General features: G+C 47.3%; 1 protein-coding gene across 4 annotated transcripts in view; it reads left to right on the top strand.

Annotated features, from left to right (window-relative positions):
* Window positions 1-16,310, top strand: part of JAK1 (Janus kinase 1) — a 241,822-nt gene that overhangs the window by 209,817 nt on the left and 15,695 nt on the right. For all 4 annotated transcript variants that reach the window (XM_086717201.1, XM_086717198.1, XM_086717200.1 and 1 more), the window contains 5 exons: window positions 1,064-1,249; window positions 5,146-5,303; window positions 5,792-5,915; window positions 8,145-8,331; window positions 14,050-14,156. In XM_086717201.1, coding sequence (XP_086573327.1) covers window positions 1,064-1,249; window positions 5,146-5,303; window positions 5,792-5,915; window positions 8,145-8,331; window positions 14,050-14,156 — 762 coding nt within the window. The remainder of the gene's footprint in view (window positions 1-1,063; window positions 1,250-5,145; window positions 5,304-5,791; window positions 5,916-8,144; window positions 8,332-14,049; window positions 14,157-16,310) is intronic.

Here is a 16,310-nt window from a genome sequence, read left to right as displayed (position 1 = left end):
ATAACTAACTAATAAACGATAGTGCCAAGAGTTGAATTTAGACTTCTGGCTCCGTGAGATAGGGTAATTGATTTTGTGATTTAAAGCTGCTTTTTTAAGTGTTTGTTGGATGAGGCAAGGGGGCAGAGTGGTTTAAAAGCATGGGTTTTAAACCTAAATAGTCCTGGTTCAGGTCCTAGCTCCACTATTTGTAGTTCTGTAGCTTTGGGCATTCCTTCCCCTATATCAGCTACATATTACTCATCTGTAAAATGGAGGTACTTAATGTATCTGCCTCATGGAGTTGTTGAGAGAACTGAATGTCAGTCAGCACAAAGCCCAGCATGTAATAAATGTTTGAAAACTATTATAGCTGCCATCATCATCGTTATAATTATCAATAATAATGTTAAAGCCAAGGCTATTTTTATTTTCTCCTGGTTTATTCATGCTAAAATAACAATGCCTAAAACTTAACCAAGTGCTTTTTATATAGTAGATACACTGTTAATGAGAACTAATCCTCAAAGAACCTGGTGAAATATAAGATCTGTTCTATGGACGGGGAACTGGAGGCTCAAATTGATGACCTAACTAGTTAATAACTGGCAGATTATTCAAGCATGGGATTCATATCTTCTTTTGAAAGTTTCATCTTGGATATTGTTAGAATGTTAAAAATAATCTGTGTTAGATTCTAAAAGGAGAAAGCTCATGTTCTGTGCCTGTGTTGAAATATCCATCAGTCCGGAAGTGAGAGGACCTGAGGGTGGATGCCTGTCTAGTGGGCAGTTATTTCCCTTTCTGACTTGACTGGTACAATAGAGATGATTTAAAGAGTTTAGTCAGAGTGCTCATTAAGGTCCCTGCCAGGTATAAAATCCCAAGATTCCCTGATGGGACACTAAACTGCCATCCTAAGCCCACATGTGCCACCTGTTCTAATTCCTGTGTAGATCCAGGCAGGCTGGCTTTCTTCTCCTTGAATGTAGCCTCTGTTTTAGTTTTCCAGAAGCGTTGACCTTTTTTGCCAATAGGAAATGAGAAAGCAACTTAACTCTGGCACTTTAATGCATCTTATCAGGTTGTTCCTGTTGAAAAGGAAAAAAACAAACTGAAATGGAAAAAGCTGGAAAATAAACACAAGAAGGATGAGGAGAAAAACAAAATCCGGGAAGAGTGGAACAATTTTTCTTACTTCCCTGAAATCACTCACATTGTAATAAAGGAGTGTGTGGTCAGCATCAATAAGCAGGACAATAAAAAAATGGTAAGTTTGCTCTGGAGGCAATTCTGTTTGGATCCAGTGATAAGAGGCAGACTTTGCTGAGGACAGTTAGGCAGCACATGCTTGCAGAGCTCCTGTCCCAAGGAGAAAATCTGATGATTTTCTTTCTTACTTCAGCCAGAAATCCCTCTTGCTGACATTGGCATTATCCATGTTGGTTTTTGAGTTATACTGGTACGTTCTGGAGCCTTTCTTTGGTCTTGCCAATGTGTATCTACTTTTCAGGATTTGCTGCTCTCCCAAAGACATTTTAGCATAAATACTTAGTTCACAAAAGTTAGTGGATTTGAAGGAAAACAAGATGGGTGAATGTTAGCATTTCCTCCCAAGGGCCCTGTGCAGCCTCACCGCTGAGTTGGGGGAGCCTTCTGGGAAGAAGTCTCCAGGAAACCCCGCTTTGCACTTCAGGAGCCTGTCAGGCTGGTGGCTGTGCCCACAGTGGCAGTCCCCGTTATGGTGTCAGGCACACCCAAGTGACTCCGGACAGAGGAAGGGGTGTTCAATCTCACTTCCTCTTTTTTGGTATCACTTGAGGACATGATCTAGACAAGCAGGCCGCTTTTGGCAGGGGAAGTAGGAGCGCTGCCAAAATAAACATGTTTGTGTTGGGGAAGTCATGGCCAACAGCACGTGGAGAGCACAGTCAGTTGAGGCGGGCACTCGTGGGGCGAAGGTAGTCAGCACCAGGGAAATACCACGCTTTGCCTTAAATGTGGCAAATACTCTGTCAAGAGGGTGACATAACACTCAGTGTTGGGAACGAGTCTGGTGATAGGGTTGAGAACAGATGGTCACTCTTTTATAGCTGGGGTAACTTGCCTTCTTGTTACACCTTTTACATAGCAGTTTGGCAACACGTGCTAAAGGCCTTGAAAATATTTATATATACCTCTATTTGGGAACTTAGTGCTGTTTTCCAGAAATAGAGATGAAGCCAGTGGTCTGTGCATGAGAATGTACCCGAACAGAATTTACAGAGTAAAATCACTGAAAATTACCCCAATCTACAATAATAGGAGAAGAGGAAAAATTCATCACAATTCACCTGAGTAGTAAAATACTATATAAACAAATTGTTATTTTTTTTAGTAATACGGAAAAATGCTTTGTAAGTGGAAAAAAGGAGAATATTAAACTATCTACAGAATGGTACCAACTTTGTTCAAAACATTTTTAAAAGAAATGCATATATGTATATACACACACATGCTCTTAGAAAAATAAAGTATTAACAGCTATTAGGGTCCCTGGATGGTTAAGCACCTGACTCTTGATGTCAACTCAGGTCATGATCCTATGGGCTCATGAGATTGAGCCCCGAGTGGGGCTCCAAGCACAGTGTGGAGTGGACTTTCTCTCTCTCTCTCCCCTTCTCTCTCTCTCTCCCCTTCTCTCTCTCTCCCTCTCCCTCTCTCTTAAATAAATATTTTAAAATATATTAACAGCTGTTATTTATGGTGGGATTATGAATAATTTAAATATTTTTATTCTCATCTCCCCCCCCCCCTTTAAACAATAAACATAAGTTAATTTCATCAGGAAACTAGTGAAAAATAAAGTGAAGGGAGAAGCAGTAGAGTCCAGATAGATGTTAGTGGGAAGATGGAGAATGTAGGGAGGAAGAAGATAAAAATGAGTGCCATTTATTCAGCATATCATAGCTATAAGCTTGGATTCTGTGCTGTGTCTATACTATTTTATTTAGTCCTTACAAGGATCTTAGATGTAGGAATTTTGGCTCTGTTTCTGGGCGGGGGGGAGGGGAGGTCTAGACTGTGGAGAGGTGTGGAAACTCGTGCAGGGTCACGGAGTAAGAATGTGCAGCTCCAGCTCCAAAGCGTTCTCTTCCCCAGAGACTGCAGGGAGGAAGAGCTTGGCACAGCCGTGGTCGGGCTCTTCACCTTGGTCAGACCCTGAAGATGCATGTAGCAGAGGGGAGAAGCCACCGCCAGCTGGTACCGTGTCTGTGAGCCTGCCCCATCCTATCCTGGCTGACAGAGTCACGTCGGGCACTGCAGTCAGCGCCCGCTCGGACCACAGGGGCTGGCGAGTCTGTGGCAGCTGCAGGAGGAAGGCGGGGAGAAATAAATACTTCATCTCCTCGTTCCTGCATTTTCCTCTACAAATACTAGCTCTTACTACATGCCAGACACTTCCTGTTCTAAATGCTTTGTGAATGTAAATTCTTTCCATTTTCACCGACCTTATAGGTAGGTGTATTATTGTCCCTATTTTACAGAGGAGGAAACTGAGGCACAAAAAGCTTAGGTACCTTGCCCAAGGTCACACAGCTCTAAGATTAAACCATTTGAAATTGCCAATATTTGACAGTTTTTGACCTGTAAAAATGACGATTGCATGTGCTTAACCATAATAGCAAGTTGGAGATACTAAGATGTGAACCCACGTAAACGGACTCCAGAACCTGTGGGTTAACACTGTGTGATGCTTTCTCTTCTTTATCTCCTTCCCCTGTCCCTTGCCAGCCATGGGATTTCCAAGCCCTTTGACCAGGCAGTACTTTGGCTGCTGGTCTTCAGGAAAGCATGATGCTAGCATGTTATCAAACTATATCTTGATTTATCTCTTCTCTCTGCCTCTTCTTGACGTCTCCCATTTCCTCAGACTTCTCTCAGGGAAGTGCTTATGTGGTCTCGGTCTTTTAGGTGACTGGGGGAAGGGCTGCCCGATTCAGACCATTTGCTCTGAATTTGCTCTTTGGGGATCTGCAGGTCAATGCCAGGTAACGTGAAAGGAAGCACACTTAGCACAGAGTCTCCTTACTGAATAACCATCTCTGTGGTGGCCTTAGCCTCCTTGGCTCACAAGTCTAGAGCTGACCCTTCCTTTGGCAAGGTAGCTGTCATTAGCCCCACTTGCCTCCATCCTTTCTAGTTGCTTCTGTCCACCCCTTTCTCTTTCACTGATTTGTCTCCTTTGTCTGTTTTTCTTTGCCACCAGCCTGTCCTTTCTCCAGTACTATGGACAGAGTCTTATACTCACATGCCATTCTGCCCTCAGAAGACTCAGGTGCTTTTTAATATTCTTGTGAGTCAAAGCTCTAAATGGCTTTCCATTCCCCCCTCCGTCAGGAGATGTTCCTGGTTGAGCCCATGGCTTCTCTCAGATAGTCAGTTTTTGTTCAGGGCTATATGACCAAGACAGAAAAAAAATTCACCTGTCTTTATCTCCAGGCATTTTTTTTTGAAAACCTTCTTTCTGTGGATATCCCCTCTCTCATCTCCATTTTTGCCTTTGTTCTCCCACTTTGAGTAAGACTCTCTGCCGCCTCCAAACCCTCAGAGGTCTCTGGACTTAATCTAGCAACCTCATCATTGTCTGGGACCATTCCTGGATTAAGACTTCGGAGTTTCACCTTCTAGACCAACTCCATATGAGATGAAGCATCTGTGCCTGTGTTTCCTTTTCTGTAAAATGGGTGCTGAGTCAGTCATTGCTTAGTGCCAAGACCAGAGTACCACTTCCACATGCTCTGCTGCTCCTCCCTCCACTTCTTTTTTTTTTAAGCTCTCTGTACTTTTATACCTGAGGCAGGCTTGTTCCTCCATCTAGACCCCTGTGGCAGCCTCTCCATAGGTCTTCTGCCTGCCATAGCTGCCCGTTCTGCCCTTCCTCCCATGCAAACACACCATACCTCATCTGGTAGTTTGAAGACACTAGATGAGAAAGTATGGAGAGTCAAAATCCTGTATAAATGCAAGGGGTACAGTTATTATCAGCAAAAAGTGCTTCCTTTTGAGGTCATGCCTCATCCATTGTGTTTTAAATATCTTTTCACTCTGTACCTCCCCATAAAGTCAGCTGCTTGAGGTAGTAGGCACATGATGTAACCACGGGCATGTCTTCTCTCTCATCAGGAACTGAAGCTTTCGTCCCACGAGGAGGCCTTGTCCTTTGTGTCCCTGGTAGACGGCTACTTCCGGCTCACAGCGGATGCCCATCATTACCTCTGCACTGATGTGGCTCCCCCACTGATTGTCCACAACATACAGAATGGTTGTCACGGTCCCATCTGGTTGGTTCTGGAAACTTTTCAGTTCCCTTTGGTGTGAACGGAACCATATTTTAGTGATGGGATGTGTGGTGTCATCAGTTGATTAGGTTGGGGCCAGTTGAGCATGTTGTTTAGGACTTTTTTGGTGCCCTCTTTTCCATCCCTCCCTGCTGTCTACTGGTCAGGCCTTCCTGCATCACCTTTGTGGGGGGGATAGCTTCTGTCAAGCTGGAGACCACATGTGTAGGGAAGTCAGGGTCAAGCTGGGCTCAGTGCCTTAGATGGCAGACGAGTCCTCTTTCTAGACCTTGGAGACTTGATACGTGTTGAGGCTCCTTGGCATCTCAGCTTGCCTCATGTGTCCTCTCAGACAGGACTTCAGGCCCCAGGTTGGGTAATGGGATGGGCGCATAGGACTTGAGCCAGCTTGGGAAAGTGGCTACTCCAAGGGATTTAGAGTGCTGTCATCAGTATGAGCTCTTTCTCCCTTTCCCTTTCTCTCCCTCTAGCACAGAATATGCCATCAATAAGTTGCGGCAAGAAGGAAGCGAGGAGGGAATGTATGTGCTGAGGTGGAGCTGTACCGACTTTGACAATATCCTCATGACTGTCACCTGCTTTGAAAAATCTGAGGTCAGTCAGGCCGAGTCATATTGGCCGCATGTGTTCAGTGCAGCCAGCCTAGGAGCTGCTGCAGAGAGGACCACCTGGGGGGAGGGCTGGGGTGGGGGTAAAAAAGCCCGGGGAGATAGACACCCAGAGAAATGCAGAGCAGGATGTTGAGCATTATAATTTTCTGAGAAAATCCCTGGCAGTTCTGACTGGAACAACCCCAGTCTTCGAAAGGAGACTTCCTGAGCAGCCAAACCCCAAAACTTTCCTCCTTGTGGCCCTTTCTTTCTTCCCTCAAGAGACCCATATCAGGGATCCACGGCGGCTCTGGAAGGTAGAATGTGGCCAGAAAACCAGTTCAGACCAAACATTTGTCATTTAGTGCATTTGTTCAGTGACAGAATCTCAGACACAGAGCCACATCTGTTTGTGGCACTCACAGGTACCAACCAGTGCCAGGAAGGCCAGCTTGGCAGCCTGGCCTAACACAGCTTTCCCTGGATGGTAGCTTCAGACATTTTAACGGACGACTTGCCGTGCCATGGTTTGACAAGTGGAGATGACTCTACTTAGTGACTCTACAGTAGCTGGAAGCTAGCAACGATGTGAGAGATACCCAGAAAGCAAAGATAGAAACCAGAATTGTTGACCTTACCTCACTAGACTACAATACTCCCTTTGTCATTCATGCAATCTTAAATACAGGAAATGGGATATTTTAATTTTTTTTTTTTTTTTTTTTTCCAACGTTTATTTATTTTTGGGACAGAGAGAGACAGAGCATGAACGGGCGAGGGGCAGAGAGAGAGGGAGACACAGAATCGGAAACAGGCTCCAGGCTCTGAGCCATCAGCCCAGAGCCCGACGCGGGGCTCGAACTCACGGACTGTGAGATCGTGACCTGGTTGAAGTCGGACGCTCAACCGACTGCGCCACCCAGGCGCCCCGGAAATGGGATATTTTAAAAGACCATGAGTTTTACAGAATTAGTCCAGACAGATACACTAGTGTTGACTGGGTTAGCACGAACTGGGAGAACTGGGATGGCAGGGGGTGGGGCTGCAAGGTGGAAGTGAGCACATTAGTGCACCATAGCCCTCAGACACTGGAAGGAAAAGTACTGGGGAAGCCCTGGGGACTAGACTCTGTTCAGAGGGGGAAGAGGAAATGGCAGAAGGAACCCAGGGCTGTCAAGTGTCTGGGTACCACTGCCTACCTGGGAGCCTTCCTGTACAGCAAGGCCTCGTGGCTGATACGGCCACAGCGGGTCAGAACTTGTCAGCTTTGTTGTTTGGGCAGCATGCCTGTCTTCTACATTCATCAGTCTGTGAAGGGAGTATAATGTTGTTAATATGGATGGGCGCATGAGACAGCCTAACTGCCTTCTGAGGTGGAATCGGCTTGTGCTGGACCAGGAATGTCGATGACTCAGGAGTGTGGTCCGCCTGGTGTCAGATTACCTGGGGAAAACAGGATCATAGATACGATTACTGGCGCAGTTCATTTTAGCTCACCAGACGCTGTGCTGACCACTTTACATGTCCTCATTTAAACCTTATACTGACCCTGTGAGATTGACCCTGGCATTATCCCCATTGTACAGATGAATAAAACCCAAGGCTTTGCGATCTTAAACATCTTATCCTAGTATATACCATAAGTAGATCTTTCCGACCTTCATCCTTAATGACTAAAATATTTATCTTTGTACAAAAAGTGCCCGTGAAGGAAAGCTGCTTATACTTCCTCTCTGTGGTACTATAGAACCTAGAAACGGACCAGACCATTGACCACCACCTCCCAGAGGGGTTCTCCTCAAATAGATGCATGGCCTGGAAGGGCTCAGTTTGAGAGACTTCCTGGATAAATGTAGTTATAGTAATGATTATTTCATGCATAATAATATTTGCAAACCTTTACGAAGCACCTTCTAAGTTTTTTACTTTGTCATGCAGTCACAGCAACGTTCCTGTGAGGTTGGTTTTTCATTGAACTCCATCTTACAGGTTTAAAATGGGGTGATGCTATTGTAGAAGTCCTGCTCTGTTAGGCTTTCTCTCTAGTGTTAACTCTCTTTGATCATTGTCTTCTTCTGGACTTATTTATTGTTTACTTGTTTGTAATAAATATTTATTTTTGAATAATTATAGATCTACAGAAATGTTACAGAGATAGTACATAGTTCCATATATCCTTATTCAGCTTCTCCTGTTGTTGATACATTTGCCTGAGCCTTTTCTTGAATGGCAGGTGGTGGGTAGCCTGAAACAGTTCAAGAACTTTCAGATCGAGGTGCAGAAGGGCCGTTACAGCCTGCATGGCTCGGACCGCAGCTTCCCCAGCCTGGGGGACCTCATGAACCACCTCAAGAAACAGATCCTGCGGACGGACAACATCAGCTTCGTGCTGAAACGCTGCTGCCAGCCCAAGCCCCGAGGTCGGTCTCCCCTGGCCAGAGCTGGGCCCTGTCCCTTCGCTGATCCCCTTTGCCCCTTGCTGATGCTCTAAGACACGGATCAAGCAGAAGCTGCTGGTTGGTTTGAAGAAAGTGGCCCCTACCCACAGTTTCTAGGTGTCCTTCATTTAGTTTTGTTATGAGTCTGTCCTGAACTTCAGTCCTGGGCCTCAGGTGTCAGCATTGTCTATAGATAAAAACATACACCTTTTCTTGGCATCTCAGGCTTCGGAAAGAGCATGTTTAGGATTAGTAAACAGAAGCTTACCACTTTCCTCTTTAAGGTAAAATGTTCCCCTGTGAGTGGTTTTATTTTCTGAGAAATGTTCCTAGTATATCCTCTGTGGGTCAAGAACTGTGGTAAATGCAGAGAATCAAATGCCTGACACTCAGGCCCCTCTCTCCAAGGGTTTCCAGCCTAACATAGAAAATGTTTCAGGTAAACAAGGCCACCGCACTACGTGATGGCCGTTTTCATCAACACCTACATATCAGACCTCAGGCTCGCAAAGAAGCGCATGGTCAGAATCCCTGAGTCGTGGACTGGAAAGCTGCACAGAGGTGGATCTTGAGCCTCGTGTTGGACAGTTAGCCTGGCCACTAGATAAGGGCTTTTCCAACAAAACATGTGTAGGGGCAGTGTGGTAGGCCAAAGCAGGAGCTGCAGAAGAACAGGGGCTGAAGGGCTAATGCATTCAGTGAAGTTAGAAAGAAGAGGTAGGATGGTATGCCTGGGCAGCTCAGCTGGTTGAACATTCAGCTCTTGATTTGGGCTCAGGTCATGATCCCGGGGTCATGGGATCGAGCCCTGTGTTGGGCTCGATGCTGAGCATGGAGCCTGCTTAAGATTCTCTCTCTCTCCCCAACCTGTGCTCTCTTTCTCTAAAATAAAATAGAGTAGGGTAGAATAGAATAAAATAAAAAGAAGGGGCTGATGAGACTGGGAGAGGGCAGATTTGGGTCCTAGGAGGCCTTGGATGCCATGCCAGGGAGCTGAGCGGGGAACCATAGGAGAGTCAGGGAATAAAGTGGATGGGGGGATGACGGACTCAGCTATTCTTTTTGAAGCTCCATGGTTAGTGTCACTGATATCCTGCAGGTGAATTCATCACCTCTTAGAATGTGAGAACTGGAAGGACAGTTAGGCATCACCTAGTCAAGTGCCCCATTTTAGAGGTGAGAAAATTGAGTCCTGTAGAAATGAAGTGAGTCTCACTGAAGGTCAGGTCAAAGAGGGGTTTGAGTGCCAGTCTACTCCAGATAGTTTTTTTGACATTCCCATAGTGTGAGGTGCTGCCCTACATGTGTCACATCCTTCCCTCAGAAGGGGTCAGGCCTCAAAGGGCAGGCAGCACATTTGGGACGGGCAGGCCCCAGTAAGTGTGGTCGAAGATACTCTGAGGAGTCTCTTTATCTGACACATCTTGTTCTTTTAAGGGAATTTGCCCATGAGCCTTTATGTCAGGGGTGGGCAGAAGATGCAACACTGGGACAGAAAGGGTCCTGGGTTCTTGATGTTTGAATCACTGTTTGGTCTCCCAGCCGTGGGGCTGCCACTGCACTCAGGGAAAGAGGAAGGTCTTGTGTTCTTGTTGATCAGATAGGGTTTCCTGCCAGCTTCGGGGGTAACTGCAGCCTTTGTTTTCATGCTTGAAGATGTTCCGCGAGGGTAAAAACACATCTGCCACTTGGCCCTGAGACCTTGGCCTCAGAGGGAGGTAAAATCTTAAAGCCCAGCTACGTAATCTCTCTTCCAGGTAGTACAGGCAGATTGGTGGTCTCCGGGTAAGGTTGGGGGGGATGGAGGGCAGCAGCCACACATAGTGAGAAGTGGCAGATGGGAGGCTGGGACAGGATTTCTTCCCTGGAATTAGCTGGGTAGGTCTCTGGTGTAGATTCCTGCCCCTCCCAGTCCAGACCAGGGAGCCAGTAGCCATGGCAGGAAAAGCACAGGAATGCACTGAATCCCTCTCTCATGGCTTCCCTTGGGGCCCCTGGAACTCCACACTGAATGTCCCTCCCACTTGAATATGAACTATTCAGACAGGCTCTGGGTCTGTCTTACCACGCTGTGACTCGTAGGGTGGGTACACAGCACCTGGCACAGAATCCACGTTCGCTGATGTCTGATAATTACGGCAGTAGCTACCATACTGCTGGGTACTTAACTAATTTCAAATGCTTTACGTGCATATTTGCATTTATTCCATGTGTATAATAGCTCTTTGTAGCTGTTACGGAGATGCGGAAATTGAAGCCCAGAGAAGCTCAGTGCCTTGCTAGTGGTGTCAGTACTAGTTATGATAAAAGTAGCAGCAAGTTATGATGACGATGGTGATGGTGATGGGTACTGTCATGTGCCAGGCCCTGTCACTTAATCTTCCAAACAACCCGGAGTATGTTGTAATCGCCATTGTGCTTGCCCAGGTAGTTCGAGCAGGAGTGGGGAATTGAACTCAAGTCCTCTGACCCACCTCAGATGGTCTTTTCCCTACATCACACTCTGCAAATGCACAGGGGCAGCCATTAACCCATGGCTGTGGGGCAGGGGCCAGTTCTCCTGACCTGGGGGAGAGGAGGGACTGATGGGGGGGCTTAGGGAGAAAGGAAGAACAAGCTCTGAGGATGAGGCTGGCTTCTGTGTGCCCTCAGAAGCCCTCTGTCTTCCCTCTACCACCTGCAAATTAGAGAAGTGAGGAAATCATGACTATTAAAGAAGGTCGTTTTGGGTTCCTGAATGCCTCTGCCCTCCTAACTCTAAGGCTCTGATAGCCAGACTCTGACCTGGGTTTCTTACTTGAAAATGCAGCTGAGAAGCTCCTCATGGCATCAGTGAAAAGCAGGCAGCCCTCAGAGTGGATGTGACAGCAAAGCAAATCCACATCTCTGTGTCTGGTCCAGCCCCACCACCCCTCTCTAGGCCTGAGGGCGGCCATGTCAAGAAGGGGATAGGGACCCAGCAGGACTCACTGGCCTAGTCACCACTGACCCACATCCTCATCTGTGGAGTCACGCTGGGTGTTTGATTTCTGCAGCCTTTCGCTCTGACGCTGAAAGCTTCTGCAGGCCGTTGCCAACCAGCTGGTACAAGGATGGTGACGCTGACCAGGATGTAATGTTGGTCTTAACCACAATAGCTACCAGTTTTGGAGTGCTCCCTAGATGCCAGGTGCTGAAGTGAGCCCCCCCCCCCCCCCGCCGTGTGCATTCTCATTTATCCCTCACAGCAACCTCACAAGGGGCACAACTGTGTCTCCCATTTTTCCAGTGAGAAACCAGGCTTGTGGGGGTTTAGCGGCTTTCCCCACTCACATGGTTGACTTCAGTGCCACATTCCCCGTAGCAGCCATGCAGATCATCATCCCGTAAATGGTTCCTCTTTTCCTTCTCCTCTCTCAGTCCCAAAGCAGCTCTGTTGCCCTGACTCTTCCCCGGGGACACTTTTCAAGTGGCCCTTTTTGAGGTCTTTTCTCCACCAGGGCAGTCCTGAGTTGGCCTGTTTGAATCTGATTTTATCCAGGTGATTGCATGGAGTCAGGGTAACAATGGGGGAGAATAGAGTCTGGAGAAAGGGTACCCAGAATGTGATCACAAGGGGAACCTGTGTCTGAACCTAGTTTCTGGCTCCCAGAACCTCCTCTGAGGTTGGTGTTATTACCATCCATGTTGCTGATGAGAAGATCAGTGTTCAGAGGAGTGGAAGGCACACTTGTCCAAGGCACACGGTAGGAGCACAGACAATTTGAACATAGGACACCAGTTCTCAACTCTTAACCACTATTGTACAGATTTTATAGTAAGTAGATTTAAAAATCTAACTTAGATTTTTTTTTTTTTTAATTTTTTTTTTAACGTTTATTTATTTTTTTGGGACAGAGAGAGACAGAGCATGAACGGGGGAGGGGCAGAGAGAGAGGGAGACACAGAATCGGAAACAGGCTCCAGGCTCTGAGCCATCAGCCCAGAGCCCGACGCGGGGCTCGAACTCACGGACCGCGAGATCGTGACCTGGCTGAAGTCGGATGCTTAACCGACTGCGCCACCCAGGCGCCCCTAACTTAGATTTTTTTTTATTACAAAATTAAAAAAAAAATTTTTTTTAACGTTTATTTATTTTTGAGACAGAGAGAGACAGAGCATGAATGGGGGAGAGTCAGAGAGAGAGGGAGACACAGAATCTGAAACAGGCTCCAGGCTCTGAGCAGTCAGCACAGAGCCTGATGCGGGGCTTGAACTCACGGACCGCGAGATCGTGACCTGAGCCGAAGTCGGACGTTTAAGCGACTGAGCCACCCAGGCGCCCCTATTACAAAATGTTTTAAGAATTTTTTTCGTCTTTGAGAGAGACAGTGCAAGCGGGGTAGGGGCAGAGAGAGAGAGGGAGACACAGATTCCGAAGCAGGCTCCAGGCTCTGAGCTGTCAGCACAGAGCCCAATGCCAGGCTCAAACCCACAGACTTTGGGATCGTGACCTGAGCCAAAGTTGGATGCTTAGGGGCGCCTGGGTGGCTCAGTCGGTTAAGTGTCCAACTTCAGCTCAGGTCATGATCTGATGGTTTGCGAGTTTGAGCCCCGTGTCGGGCTCTGTGCTGACAGCTCGGAGCCTGGAGCCTGCTTCGGATTCTGTGTCTCCCTCTCTCTCTGCCCCTCCTCTGCTCATGCTCTGTCTCTCACTCTCTCAAAAATAAGTGAACATTAAAAAAAATTAAAAACAAAACAAAAAACAAAAAAAAGGAAAACAAACGTGCCCTGCAAGGAAGTGAGGACTTGAGAGACCATGTTTGAGTTACTTGGCCTAATGTAGGGACCTAGTACTTAGTGCTCATGGGTGGAGTTCTTCCAGGGTTCCAGAACCCTCTCACTGCCAGTCTGAATCTGGAAGGTGCTCTCTTTCCCCACAGTGACATAGCTCAAAGTGGCTCCATGGTGGGAAGTCTCCTTCTGTGGGTTATAAATTCCATCAGCCTCCTGTGCTCCCCCTTGCCCAGCAGATTTTGTGAAGTGTTCAGTTTGCTGTTTGAATTAGTGGTATTTGGGGATGGTCTGCTCATAATCTGTACATTTAGATAGCACCTCCTTGGACTCAGGCACTGCTGGGAGCCCAGAAAGGTTCAGGCACAACCTTCTCTCTGGATTACTTGTCCTGTTTTTTTACACAAAACCAGTGTTTTTTTACCTTCCTAACTCAGTTCCCCTCACTCCCTAGGCCCAACGTACTGCTTCTTCCTCCCTCTTCAGCTCTCATCCTTCATCCTGATTATTCATTCACACATTTAACAGATACTTACTGAGTACCTACTATATGTACCAGGCTGTGGAGGTAGAGCAGGAAATAAGATAGATAGTGGCCCCTGCCTTCGGGGAGTTTCTGTTCTCAGATTTTAAAATTTCACTTCCTTAGGCAAACCTTCCCTGAGTTCTGCTGCCAGAACAGACCCTGCTCTCGCAACCTTGAGAGCAGCTGCACAAATGGGAGCTTTCCTTTCAATTGGTTGATTACTCGATTAGCTTAGGCTCTGTTATTTGCCTTAGCAGCTCCTGGAGGGCAGGAATCAGGTACTTAATAAATATTTGTTGAATGACTGAAGCAACAAATGTACAAATGTTGTGTTCAGCAAGCTCCATGGTTCGGCAGACGTTGGCCAACTGGGATCTTGGACCTTCGCTGCCCTGCTCAGTCTTCTTTGTTCTCTCCCGCAGAGATCTCCAATTTGCTGGTGGCTACTAAGAAAGCCCAGGAGTGGCAGCCTGTCTACTCTATGAGCCAGCTGAGTTTTGACCGGATCCTCAAGAAAGATATCGTGCAAGTGAGTCATTGCTAAGGTTCCTGGGTCCACCTTGGTCCTGCCTCCCCATGGCAAGCAGTCTGAGGATTTGGGGGACTGGAGTCTGGGTTTGGGGGAATCCTATTGGAAAAAACAAAAACAAAAAAACCGAGACTTTTCTTTTGTAGTTAAAGCTGTTCAGCCAGCACCCTGCCATTCTACCCAGCTTTGCTCATGTTCCCAAGAGACACTTTGTCTTTGAAGGAAATGGATTAGTCAGGCTTTGTGGGGTTATCTAGGGTTACAGGACCTTCCGGGGAGTGGTCTTCTGCAGATAGAAGGAGTTGGAGAACTTGGTGGGAATGCTGACAAGGCAAGAGTAGGGTGTCCATGGGGGGAGTCTGGGCTGATGACCCTCGTTAACCCACCACATGCTGTGACAGAGCACTTCTAAAGTTCAACCCTGGGCTTTCAGATGATGATTCCAAAGGGAGCAAAGCTGGAGGAATACAGAATACAGTAAGGAGGCAGGAGAACTGCCTTGAGAGATAGGTCCCTTGGACCGTTGTCCCAGCTTGGGAGGCCTCTTGCCCAGAGTCTGCAGCTGTAGGCAGGCCCAGTTTCCCTTGTAGCTACCCTCGGGCTAAGGGTGTGAGGCCCAGGGCAAACCCCATGTTCTCTTCCATGCCCCTGCCCCAGTGGAGCATGGTGTGGAGCCACACACCAGGGAGGCCAAGGAGACAGCCTGCCAGCAGTCTTGGAGGGAAGGAACGTTTACTGCCTGGGAGAAACTGTGACACTTTGGAGGTGTTGGAGAATGAATTGTGGGCTCACGTCTACTAGGGAGCCTAGTGGAAGGTGGCAGGCTTGGGGTTGGTTTGCTAGTATACTTTCTTAGGTTAATCCCTGAAACTGTTGGGCAGGGTTTCAGGGCATAGAGGTCCGCAGCTGCAGCTGCCTCTCACTTCCCTTGATAAATCCTTCACTGAGGGCCAGATTGTGTTGTGTTCTGTCCTTCTGGTGGAGTTGGAGCTGTGGCCAGAGATTGAAATCACCAGAATGGCAGTACCCTGGGTTTTTTTCCTGCCTAAATTTGGTCCTGTACTTGGGCCCTTCCTTCTTTCCTTGCCTTTGAACCTCTGCACAGATCATAGCCACCCTCCGTGCCCCCGGCACTCATCTAGCCAACAGTGAGCACTTTCACGTGTCACGCATGATGGCAACCCTTGGCGGGTGCACGGTGCGCTGGAAGAGCCAACTCGCATCTTAAGTAGATAATCTCGTTACCAAGACTCAAGTCTAAGTAGGGAAATACAGCAGGATGTGGGACTGTCAGATGGGACCATGCCGCTTAGCCTCGGGAGGACAGAAATGGCTTCCTGGGAAAGCGGCATCCAAGCGGAGTCCCAGAGGATACACAGCAAGCATCAGACAAAGGCAGAGGGAGCAGCACGGAAGGAAGCCAATGTGTAACACGCAGGACCCTCCGTGGGGCGCTGTGGAGGCCTGTGCCATGGCTTGGCTGCTGGGATAAGCAACCCTTCTGGGGAAGAGTAATTATTCTGCAAGCATATGGCTTTTACGGGATGTTCTGGGAACACAACTTCCCATAATCTTGATGAACCGCTTCATGACAGATGCAGCTTTAATGAATAGTCACAGGACCTCGCCAGGATATGGGAGACAGGGCAGATGCATCGCCACTGTGCTATGACAGATGACAAATGGTGGCATTTGTGCAAATTAATATACCCGATTAACGATTGTATACATTCCTGTAGGGGCAGGCTGATTCCAAGGGAATCCATTTTCTGCATTTACAGAACGTGCTGGCATAATAGAATAATAGCACCATAACTTAACAGACTTTGTGAGGTTAATGTCAGTAGCTTGAGAGTGCCTGAGTTTTATGAATCACATTTTGGTTTCCCAATATTAAGAATGTTTAACTCAGACTTATTAAAGCTTGAACTGGGAGACTCCTTAGAGACAGATGATTATGTGCTAAGGGCTTTTTGCTTTTTGGGTATGAGGCTTTGAGTCCTCATACCGGTTATTTGGTGGTATTATTCTCTTTCATATGTGAGGATACTGAAGGCCCATCCTTCCAGTCTCTGCCTCTGCCTTGACCCCCTTCCCCCGCTGTGTGATTGTGAGGGCAAGTCCACATGTAAATGCATCACAAATTTTAAAGCT

The sequence above is a fragment of the Puma concolor genome, chromosome C1 (assembly GCF_028749965.1).
Source record: "Puma concolor isolate L17-30 chromosome C1, mPumCon1.1.hap2, whole genome shotgun sequence".
Lineage (NCBI taxonomy): Eukaryota > Metazoa > Chordata > Mammalia > Carnivora > Felidae > Puma > Puma concolor.
This window is presented reverse-complemented; position numbering and strand designations above follow the sequence as displayed.